Consider the following 12,181-nt stretch of genomic DNA (forward strand, 5'->3'; position numbering starts at 1 on the left):
CTCATTGCACCAAGGCAAGCCTTTTTTCTCTCCCTAATTTATTCCCTATCTCACTCCTCATGGAAGCGATTCCAAACATTTTCTTCTCATTTGGAGCATTCTATACTTGTCCTTTCCCCCATGCTCTCAGCTAGGGACCCTAACTCTTATCTAACCAAGAAAACAGACCATTCACCAGGAGCTTCCTTTTCTTTCCTCTTCTTCATCTGAACCCCCTTGACATCAACCCCACTCTCTCCTTCTTTTCTCCAATATCTGATAATATTGATATATTAATACTCAATAATATTGAGGAGGCCCTTCTCCTCAATAAGAGCTGAGTTCAAATGTAGTCTCAGACACTTCTTAGCTGTGTGATCCTGGGCAAGTCATTTAATCCCGTTTGCCTCGGTTTCCTCATATGTAAAATGAGCTGGAGGAGGAAATGGCAAACCACTCCAGGATCTCTGCCAAGAAAAGCCCAAGTGGGATCAACTGAACAACAACTAAGTCCAATACAATCCATCGTTCTGCTGGCTGTGCATCTAACATGACGCTGTCTCCTGACTCTCTGGACGTTGTCACTGGTTGTCCCCCGTGCCTAGCATGCTCTCGCTCCTCATCTCCATCTCCTGCCTTCCTTGGCTGCTTCTTTCTGGTACCAGCTGCACCGCCATCACTTCTACAAGAATTCCTACAGGACTCCAATAATTCGAGTTCTTAGTTCCCGTTTCCTCCCTTCAGGATCTGTGCATTTTCCTTCTGAGTATCCCTTTCCCGTCCTCTAGAGGGCGCTGCCACCGTCCCGGGGAGCGCCTCACTCGCTTCGACGCGCTCCGCGGAGTCTCTGCCCTTTACAAAGATGGCGGCAGAAGGAGGTTAAATGGGTGAGGCGGCGCGGGGCGGAGACGGTCATGTGACGGGGGAAGATGGCTGCCTTTCCGTGGTAAGCTGGACATTCCCCAGGGCTGAGTTGTCGGGTGGTTGGAGTGAACGGGTCACCTCTGGTTCTCTAGATGTGGGGGGCGTCTTAAGTCGTGGGGCCGGAGAGGGCTGGGCTGGGGCGAGGGAGGCCGTGGGGGAGGGGGGCGACGCTGCGGGAGCGGGAACTCTTCCTCTCCCTCTCCCGCTTTGTTGCCACTGGGACAGAATTCTCCCCACCCGCATATTTTGCCCACTCCTCTCATCCCCATCCCCACCTGCTCCGTGTCCTCCGAGGTCCCGTTCTGGAAGAAACCTGAGAAGGATAACGCCCCCTTTTACAGATTAGGAAAGTGAGGCCCGGAGAGGTTTAGTGACTGGACCAAGGACGCACAGCTAGCTGGAGCCTGAGTCCAAATCCAACCATGTTTTTCCTTCCGTTATATTACATTGACTCCTGTTCTTCCCTGTCCAGAGGGACACGTTGGTGCAAGGCTTCTTGGACTGGAGTATCCGGGTTGTTAGCGCTACCTTTTTTTTTGAGTGGCCTCAAGTTAGTTATATTCCCAGTTAGGAGGATAGCAGCTTAAAATACACCAGAATCACAGAATGTAAGAACTGGCATGGAATTTAGATCCCAAAGTCACACAGGTAGGAACGTACGGAAGAGCCATTCATACACAGGACTGGGCTCCAGATTCAATGCTTCCTTTCAATTTTTGAGTTGAAGAGGCTTTAGAAGTATTCTAGTCCAGTGTCTAACCTCATGGAGAAATCAACTCTGAGTAATTTTTTATTGGTTGCCAAGCATATTCTCCTTGAACACATTTTTTTTTTGCTTTTTTTTTTTTGGAGGGCAATTGGGGTTAAGTGACTTGCCCAAATAAGTGTGTCAAGTGTCCGAGGCCGCATTTGAACTCTCCTCCTGACTTCAGGGCCGGTGCTCTATTCACTGCCCCTTGAACACATTTTTAATAGAATAGAACTTCTACATACAAAGACAACCTATTCAATTTTTAGACATCCTACTTATTAGGGAATTAGGTATTTTTCTTGTTAATTTGTTTATTTTTGCTCCACATTGCTTTGAAATCACCCGTTTTATAACCTCTTACTTCTTAGCTTGGTCTTCCAGGGCAAAACAAAAGGAGCCCAATTCCTCTTTCGGGTTATAATCCTTCAAATAGTTGAAGGTAGTTTTCGTGTTTTCCCTTCTGCAACCTAAAACTTTCAACATTTCCTCATGTGTTTTGGTTTTTATTATACTCACCATCTTTGCCCTACTTTAGACATAATTCAATTTGTACGTATCCCACTTAAAATGTAAATGAAATTGAATGTAGACTTACCTTGATGTAGACTTGCCAGTGAAAGTATTATTAGCCTCACACAGTATGTATGCATTGCTACGCTTTTGTTATTGGCATGTAAGATGTATTTGGATTTTTTAATAATATCATATAGTTGATCTGCATGTAACTTTAACTAAAACCCCTAAGTCTTAATTTTAAATGATGGTAAGCCGTATCTCATCTAAACTATATTTAGGCAGTTGATTACTGGGAAACTAAGAGCAAGACTTCACATTTATCTCAAATTAATTTTATCTCTTTAGTTTGAATCTAGCTTGGTCTGCAAAGTTGTTTCTGGATCCTAATACTTTTGTCCAACACATTAGCTATCCCTACCAGTCACATGGCATTCAAACATTAAATTTTCTGCATCTTCACCCAGAAACACCTGGCCTTGTAACCTTGAGCAAGTTACCTAACCCCAATTGCTTTAAAAAAAAAATTTCTACATCTTAACCAAAACCATGAAGAAGGATACAAATGAAAAGAATAGCTTGGCCTTTTTTTTTTGATACATTTTATTTTTTGATACATTTATCATCACTTTTTGAGTACAATGAATCAATGAACTCCACAAAACATTCTGTGAAGCCCACAGAGGCCGAGCTTTTGTAGGGCTTGGCCTGGGGATGCTGATGAGGATTTGGGAAATACTTTTGTCATCACCAGAGCACCTACTATGTGCCAGTCACTTTGTTGGCCACTGAGGAGAAGAGGAAAAAAAAATAAACCAGTAATAGCCCCAGTCCCTCAAAGAGCTTAGCTTCTTCGCAGTTTGCCTGACACGTAGTAGGCATTTAATAAATGTTGATAGATTGCCTGGTGCACAGTAAGCAGTAAATAAATGCTTGTTGATTTATTTACCTTGGTGTAGGGGGACACGTGTCAATTAATAATGGCAATAGGATTTCTTTTTGAGGGGGTGGCTCTTTTCCTCCAATCAGAAGCCAAGAGGTGGTTTTTCTAACCTTTGTTAGCTCTTGGGGCATTGTGGGTTAAAATTTCCTGTGACCCTCTGCTTGGATTAAGTAACCCATTCCAGGGTTTGTCATATGAAATGGCATGTGGGTAAAGAGATTTCTGATCCAGAACATTTTCTCCTTATTTTTTTTAAACCATAGTATACATTCTGGCATATTTTTTTGTCTGTCTTATTTGGCACACTGTGTAGAGAGGTGGACTTGGATTTAGGCAGACCTAAATTTGAATCGTGCCTAACTAGGCAAGTCACTTAACTTCTATTTGCCTCCATTTCCTTATTGCAAAATGAGTATAATAATAGGACCTGCCTCACAGGATTGTTGTGACAATCAAATGGAAAATGCTTTGCAAACCTTAACATGTTATATATGCCCAGAGTACTATCTGAATCACAGGTGAAATTCTCATCCATTGTTACCAAACTTTTCTGTAGTCAAATCATTAGCTTAGATAAATCAGGAAGAACTATAGAAAAATGAGACTCATTAAAAATTATATACACATACACACAAATGTATGTATATTTATTTTTAACAAGGGAATTATTGTTCTTTACATTTATATTGATTTTACAAATCAATATAGTTTTATATTTATTTGTAGTTATTCCTAAAGCACAGGTTTGACCTTGTCACTCCCTGCTCAGTAAACTCCAGTTGCTCCTAATTACCTCTAGGATCCAATATAAACCCATTTGGCATTTAAAGCCCTTCACAATCTGGCTCCAGCATTTATTCCAGGTTTATTCCACACTATTCACTTTTACCCACTCTAACATAACTGAACTAACCTTCTTATTGTTTCTCAAACATGGTATTCCATCTCCATGCTTTTGCATAGGCTTTCTTTTATTTAAAATATACTTCCTCACCCCCTTAGCATTTCAGTTTCCTTCAAAGCTCTGCTCAAACATCAGTTCCTTATATGCTTTTGAATTATCAAAATTTTTTTTTCTCTTTCCCACTGCTGTCCCTTCCCCCACCTAAAAAAAAAGACTAGGTAGTGTTATGCGATTCTCTTTAAAATAAAACCCACAAAAACCCAACAAATCTCAACAGTAATAGTAGGAGGGATAAATAAAAAAGTTTGTCTAAGGAAAGGGTCACTTGAGATGTTTTTCTACCAACTACTGTTTGTTAGTAGATTTAAATAGCTCAGTTTTGAGGAAATAAAAAATTAAACTGAATAAGCCATAATAGAACCTGTGCATCTATTGTTTCTTATGAAAACAGCATTTTAATAAAGGAAGTCAGCTTTTTAACATGAGATATTGATAGTTAAGATGTAGTAGTAGCATTTCTTTTATCAGCTACCTGGCATTCTAGCAAACTTTTATATATTCAGCTGCCCCGTTAGAGGGTGCTGTTTAATTAAAAAAAGCAAGTTAACCTCTGCAATAGTAAGAAATGTTTATATTTTTTAGTAGTAGGAATACTATTGTTTTAATATAATGTTTACACAGGAGTTGATGATTTTAGGACAAAATATATGAGAGAGGAAAGAACATGAATTCAGATTTAGATCAGACATACCTTTCTGCTTTTATACAATCTACTTCCCAAATTGCTGACTGAATATTGTATATAGTCTAGTGCTTTAAAAATGCAACTTGGGGTTGTAGGTGGAGAGCTGTCTTCAAAATTAGAGCCAGGAAAGACCTTGGTTCAAGTGCCCCATTGGTCACACATTTTCTCTGTGACTCTGGGGGCAAACTCCTTCACCTCACAGTGACTAAGGGAGCTCCCTGACACTGGAGAAATCACATAGAGGGGCACATTCTGCATTGGGAGAGGATGCTGCTCACCAGGAGTTCTCTATACTGATGAAATGATGAAGAATACATTCAGTAATTAAAAAGTAGTCAAAAATCAGTCTTGGGGGGAAAACTTGTCACCAGATGTTTTGTTGAATTCGTTGGCCAATATGAAACTTTAAAAAACTCCCAGAAGTTTAGTGCAGAACAATGTGCTAAGCCATCTGTTTATTCTTTCAGTGTAGTTTCCTTACCTTGGGGATTATTTTATCAGCTGTAGAAAAAATTCTAAGGAACAATAATCAATAAGTAGACATTTTCCAAAGTATAATAATGTGTGCTATGTAATGAGTGCCAAATACCAGCTCACATTTATATAGCACTTTACATATGTGTTATCTCATTTAATCCTCATAGAGGCAATATGACCTTATAGGTAGAGAACCAGGGAGACCTGAGTTCCCTTTGAGGTAATAGCTGTGACTCTGACTAGTCACTTGGTCTCATTTCCACAGGCAACTCTCTAAGACCTGTGTTGGTTGTGTGAGAAATGCGACAGTTTGGTTTCCATAGATTCTATAGAAACAATGGGTGTTTCAAAAACAGATTCTGCACAGGACATGAAAGAAGGTATAAATCAGGGCAAGATCAGAGAGGCTGTATTCAGTCATGTTGCTAGAAGAAATCTGTAAGTTTACCCTTGGAAGGGGCTTGAGCTTAGCTGGCTCAGACCAGCTGGGGGGTCAAGGGATGGTTACCAACTTTTCATTAACACACGTGCTTAATGGGCAGGTCAGAAAGACTGTAACCCAGAAGAGCTGGGACCAATCCCAGGTCTGAAGGGAGGAACAAGGCAGGAAATTTGAAGGGAAGAAGCATAAAAGGGCTTGCCTTTGTCTGATTCTTGGTAGTCTTTTAAGGAGGCTACCCATTTATTCAGAATAGAATAAATGTAAAATAAAGATAATGAAAACCTTCCTGGATCTCCAACAAACATGGTTTATTTCTAGACTGAACATGTTTATAACAGTTTGCTAGAGTTTCCTTATCTATACCAATAAACCCTGTAAGGTAGCATTATTTTTATCCTCATTTTGCACATGAAGAAACTGAAACCCAGAAGTTTAGTGATTTTGTTGTACCTGGCCCCATTCTTTCCCCTCCCCCAAATAGCTCTCCTTCATGGAAGTGGGCAGACTGCCAGGTTTAGCTCTGCCATCCCCGGCCAGCTCTCTTTCAGGGAGGTGGGTGGGCTGCCTGGTTTAGCTCAGCCTAGGGAGACTTGGCCCCGCAGGAGTTTCAAAATGCTTACTGACCAATCACTGAGTTTAGCCTCTGCAAGTTCCTGCTTATATAATAAACTAACCCTTAGCCATGTGGATTGCCTTTAAAAGCTGAGGCTTTGCCTGGGGTCGGGCCTGAGTGATTTGGGGAGGGGCCCCATCAACTAACATGGCACCAATAAAGGGTTCACTTCTAAATTGTTACTTGGGTCTTGCTCATGTTTCAGGTACAACAATTTATCCAAGGTCACACAACTAGTAAGTCTTTGAGTTGGTATATGAACCCAGGTCTTCTTACTCCAAGTCCACTAGTCAAGCTATTGCATCACACTGTCTCTCTTCTATGGAAATACATTCTATTTTTAAGCATTTTCTTTTCCCTTGTACTGTTATCCAACCTATCTCTGGTGCTTGCTTTCACAAGTTCTCATTTTCTAGTTTGAGTTCCAGGGCAAGCAAATGCACCCTGATAAACTAACCAGAGCACATTTATCTTGGGCTTTTTGGCACTTAGGTTCTCATATTTGCTCTTTTTTCCCTGTTTCTCTCTAGCTTGTTCTTAAAGTGATTCATACTTTAGCATCCCTGTATTCCTTCCACCAATGCTAGTTGGCACCTTCTCTTCATTTTAAAGTCCTAAAGAGTTGGTAGAGAGTTTCCTCAGCAGGGGGAACTTCCCTCTCTTTTCCTATTAAATTTCTTTAGAAATAACATATAAATGTGCTATGTAAGGGGATTATTCTATGCCCCATTTCATTCAGGAGAATAAATATCATAATCTCTGTGAAATGATGAAGGACACAATGGTGACTATGACCTGTTAAAGAATTTGGGTTTCATACATGAGTGTTTCATACAAAAGCTAATTAATAAACTAATGAAAAATATGGTAGACTGAAGGGGGAAGAGAATGGACCACAATAACATTGAAAGGGCACTTTAGGGGTAAAAAAGGAAATTGGAGATTAAGAAAACAAAAAAGACAGGTTGGTGTGCTTGTTGGGTTTTATTCTCTTTCTCCAGCCTGAGGTATTTCAGGAAATCTCCAGTTGTTAAATGCTAGAGTTTATGTATGAGGATTTTACTTCTCTTTCTCACTTAAATGAAAAGAAATAGACTTTTATGTTAACTTAGGTGTTAGCCAAAAGTCAAAGCTGTATAGATTATGTCAAGATCACCACCAAGTCTGGTGATTCTGTGACTGTAAAATTCATGTATAGTTTTATACTTGTTTTGACATTTAGCCATTAAGCATCTGTATGATAGTTTCTGATTTAGAGAAAAAGGCTATTGATTTGGTAGGAGAGATGCTCAGAAATAACACATTAAGATTTCCCTGTCATGAGTCACTTATTTTATTTTCTAGTTGTATCCTTCAGAGTGTAAATCCATTGAGTAGGAGATAGGAGTGTATGTCTATGTATGTCTATCTTCCCAGTGAAAAAGGAAGGCAGTTTAATAGCTTCATTGTCAAGAAGTAGAAATCAGAAATGGTCAAAGGATATGGACAGGGAGTTTTCTGAGGAAGAAATCAAAGCTAGAGTCATGAAAAAATGCTCTAAATCACTATTGATTAGAGAAATGCAAATTAAAATAACTCTGAGGTACCACCTCACACCTATCAAATTGGCTAATATGACAGAAAAGGGAAATGATAAATGTTGGAGAGGATGTGGGAAAATTAGGATACTAATGAACTGATCCAACCATTCTGGAGAGCAATATAGAACTATGTCTAAAGGGCAAATCAAACTGTGCATACCCTCTGATCCAGGAATACCACTACTATTTCTATATCCCAAAAAGATCATAACAAAGGGGAAGGGACCTGCATATACCAAAATATTTATAGCAACTCTTTTTGTGGTGGCAAAGAATTGGAAATTGAGGGATGCCCATAAATTGGGGAATAGCTAAACAAGTTCTGGTACTATTGTCCTATAAGAAATGATGAACAGATGGATTTCAGAAAAACCTGTAAAGACTTACATGCACTGATGCAAAGTGAAATGAGCAGAACCAGGAGAACATTATACACAGTAACAGCAACATTATGCCATGATCAACTATGATTGACTTAGTTTTTCTCAGTAATTCAGTGATCCAAGACAATTCCAAAGGATTTGATGAGGGATGGCTCCCAATAGATCCAGAAGGAACTCTGATCTTATCTTAAGACCAGAGAACCTGCGATTCAGTCTGGAAAGAATTCAGCTCAGGCTAACTTGGAGTCAGAGTTGTAAAAGTTTATTATGTGCTTTACAGCGGGCAAGGATCCTTAGGGGACCTGAAACCTCAAAGGGGTAGAATTAAGATTTATATAGAATCATCCAAAGTAGAGCTTGTACCAATTATGCTAACTAGGTGATTAAGGGTGGGATCAGGGAGGAGTTAAAGTGGGGACAGTGTTTAAAGGGACATGCATCTTTAATGTAACTGAGCAGGCATATTGCCCATGATTTACTGGGAAAAAGCCCAAGGTGGGGGGGGGCTACCTGGAGGTGTGGTTTTAGGCTTGAAATGTCACTAAGTCGGCTAGCGGTCAAGGGCTGATGGAGAAGTGTCCAGTCTGCCACCTATCAGTGTCATGTATGACAAGATTAATGTCTGGGAACCAAGGCTAACTGAGATTCAGTGGATAATAGGCTAAGGAGTTAACCCAGAGATAGGGTCCTGAAGGATTCATTGAGGCAGCTAAGGAGTCAACCTAGAGATAGGGTACCGAAGGATTCATGGGGGCAGCAGGACACTATACAAGGGGGAGATAATAGTTGCCTAAGCTGGAATGTTTATAGATACGTTAGTGAAGGATTCATAGGAATAGTTTGTTATTGTTCCAAGCTGAGATAGTTGTTGCTGGGCAGTTATTGCTCTGAAGCTAGGGTCGAGGGGGAGAAGGGGCAGAGTTAATGCTCTGAGACTGGGGGGGGGTATGATTTTACAAACTGGTTTTACAAATTGATGTTACAAAGTTTTACAGATTGATGTTACAAATATAGATCCCAAGCACCCCATCAGATTCATGATGGCAAATGCTATCCACAGTCAGAGAAAGAACTGATGAAGTATAAATGCAGATAGAAATATACTACTTTCACTTTATTTTTTTGTGTGTTTTTTTCATTTTGGTCTGCTTCTTCTTTTACAACACAACTAATATGGAAACATGTTTTACATGATTGCATATTTGTAACCTATATCAAATTGTTTATTACCATTTTAGGGAGAGGGAAAGGAGAAAATTTTGTGATTCAGTTTTTAGAAATGAATGTTAAAAATTGTCTTTACATGTAATTGAAAAAAATACTTTTAAAATAACTAGGGAAAAAATAAAAATCAAACCGTGGTTTCTTTGCAACTGTTAGAGTAAGCTGCTTTCATTATTTTGATAAGGCATTTCTGAATATTTAATCTGCATTGCTTTTTAATCTTATGCCTTTTCCTATTGTTAAAGAAAGTAGACATGCACAGGTTCTGTGTTCTTTTTCCATCTTCATCATGGAGTCTTAGAGAATGGTGTGAGTACACAGAGCTTAAGTGACTTGCCCACTGTCACTAGGTGTTAGAAGGGATTTTTCTAGCTCAGTCTTCTGTGCTCTAAGTCTAGCATTCTCTCTACTATACTCTGCTGCCTTATGAAAAAGAATGAACCAGATTAAAAAATAAAAGTGCTCATGGAAAAACTTGAGTTTATGGTTATATATTTTTTTGTCTTACAAGTTACATATGAGTTTATCTTTTAATCACTGTTAAATACAATGTTTGATGTTATGAAAATTCTCTGTGAAAGAACTTTTTTTACATTTAAGCCCAGAAGAGTATCTTTCTATTCTTAGAAATCTTCTATAGTTAAAGAAACAACCTATCTTTTTTATTTAAGGATGTTACATAATTTGCGCTATTATTGCAAGGAACTCATTTGCTGCTCTTCTATCTTTACACTATTTTTGGTAAATGAAAAATTTATAAGAATAAGGTCATTTAATACTTTAGGCTAAAGAGGTAAAAACCCTGTAAGGTAGGTGCTATTTTAGACAAACTAATAATCAGCTTTTTGGTCACGAAGAGGATATTTTTCCTCTGGTTTCACTTTCCCTATTTATAAAATGAAGGGATTAAGATAGTCTCTAAAGTCTCTTCCAGGTCTAATATCTTGTGATTCTAATTAGCCCAGTAAGAAGTATTTTTTTACATGGGCTTTTATTAACTGCTTGGTTTATGCATACATGTCTTTAACAGGCATTCGAGGCAGAGAAACTACAAAACTGAATTTGAATCATGTAGCTTAGAGGCTGTACCCTTGGACTTTGGAGATTATCATCCGCTGAAACCTATAACTGTAAGTTTGTTATGCATGATATTCTCATTGACTGAAATCACTGGTTGCTATCTTCCTTTGTCTTTTCCTATTTATCATTGGGAATTGTTCATGGCATTGTCACTGGTATCTCTGTGTTCTTTGACTTTTATTTTGTTGCTTACATTGCCTACAACTACTATTTCCTTTCATATTAGTAGGATTAATTTGAACATTTGACTTACTGCAGGGGTGGAGGAGGGATGAATCTAGTTTCTTCTTTCTCCAATTAGAAAAGAAAGATCATGGTTAAGGCTTTGTCTCAAGTAAGGAAATTTTTCTGTAGATGTTTTCAAGAGGAAACCTCACATACCATTGTTTATCTCATATGGACATTCTACTTTAAAAATGTCTATGAGAATATGATCATAGTATGACATGACTGTGTGAAGGAAAGAGCTGGTTTAGTATACTCTGGGCAGGGTGTTCATTATTAACAAAAACAGTGTCAGACTTAGAATAAGTAAGCTAGAACAACTGAGTCATCTATTCATAAAGAGAAAATTCTGAAGTCATTTTGTTGTTTGATTAGGAAGAATAGTAAAATCTCTTTAAAATTTGCCCACAGGTCACAGAATCAAAGACCAAGAAAATGGGGAGGAAAGGAAGTACTTCTTCTACTTCTTCTTCTTCCTCAAGCTCAATGGTAGACCCTTTGAGCAGTGTTCTTGATGGTACTGATCCTCTCTCCATGTTTGCAGCAACAGCGGATCTAGTGACTGCCACATCTAATATGGTAATGGAATGATCTTTTTTTAATCAAGGAAGGAGTTCATCTATGTTGTCATTTCTCCATTTTTAGGAAATGCCTTTATATGAAAAAAGTAATATTGCCTTAACACTGAGGTATCAAATCAGAGAAAGTCCTTTTATAAATCTTAAGGGACCACGTAAATTCAAAAAGCAAGTCAGCAAGCAGTTATGAAGTACCTACTGTGGGCCTGGCACTATGCTAAGTGCTTGGGATACAGAGAAAGGTGAAACACAATCCTTGCCTCCCAGGAACTCATGTCAAATGGGGAAGACAATATGTGGATGACTGTGTATGTGAGAAGGCAAACTGGAGGTAATCTCAGAGAGGAAGCACTGGCACTGAGGGGGCCTGAGAAAGACCTTTTGTAGAAGTGGTGTTTGAGCTAATTCTTGAAGGAACCTGGTGATGAGGAAGAAGGTTTGTAGTGTGAGGGTCAGCTAATGGAAAGGCACAGAGTAAAGAGACAGAGTGACTTGTTCCGAGAACATGTCACTGTTTCCTGGATTGTAGAGTGTAGGGAAACCAGTACAGCATAAGAAGATTGGGAAAGGTAGGAAGGGGCTTTAAACCAAAGGATTTTATATTTGATCCTGGAGGTAACAGGGGCCACTGGAGTTTACTGAATAGGAGAGTGATACAGTCAGACCTGAATTTTTGAATGATCACGTTGGCAGCAGAGTAGACCACCCAGAAAATGATTGAAATAGTACAGATGTAAAGTGGTGAAGGCTTGTGTCAGGGTGGCAGCTGTGTCAGAAGAGGGAAGGGGACATATAGGAGAGGTGTGAAGGTGAAATAACA

At 39.1% G+C, this 12,181-nt stretch overlaps 1 protein-coding gene across 2 annotated transcripts in view; it reads left to right on the forward strand.

Annotated features, from left to right (window-relative positions):
- The first annotated feature begins 810 nt into the window (after positions 1 to 810).
- The window catches only part of VPS35L (VPS35 endosomal protein sorting factor like), a 114,900-nt gene continuing 103,529 nt past the window's right edge, over positions 811 to 12,181 (forward strand). For both annotated transcript variants that reach the window (XM_069096049.1, XM_069096050.1), the window contains exons 1-3: positions 811 to 925; positions 10,509 to 10,608; positions 11,195 to 11,362. In XM_069096049.1, the coding sequence (XP_068952150.1) occupies positions 909 to 925; positions 10,509 to 10,608; positions 11,195 to 11,362 (285 nt within the window). In that variant the 5' untranslated portion in view covers positions 811 to 908. The remainder of the gene's footprint in view (positions 926 to 10,508; positions 10,609 to 11,194; positions 11,363 to 12,181) is intronic.

The sequence above is a fragment of the Petaurus breviceps genome, unplaced genomic scaffold (genome assembly GCF_028583685.1).
Source record: "Petaurus breviceps papuanus isolate PSGF00001 unplaced genomic scaffold, PetGlider_PUasm1.0 229, whole genome shotgun sequence".
NCBI classification, from domain to species: Eukaryota; Metazoa; Chordata; class Mammalia; order Diprotodontia; family Petauridae; genus Petaurus; species Petaurus breviceps.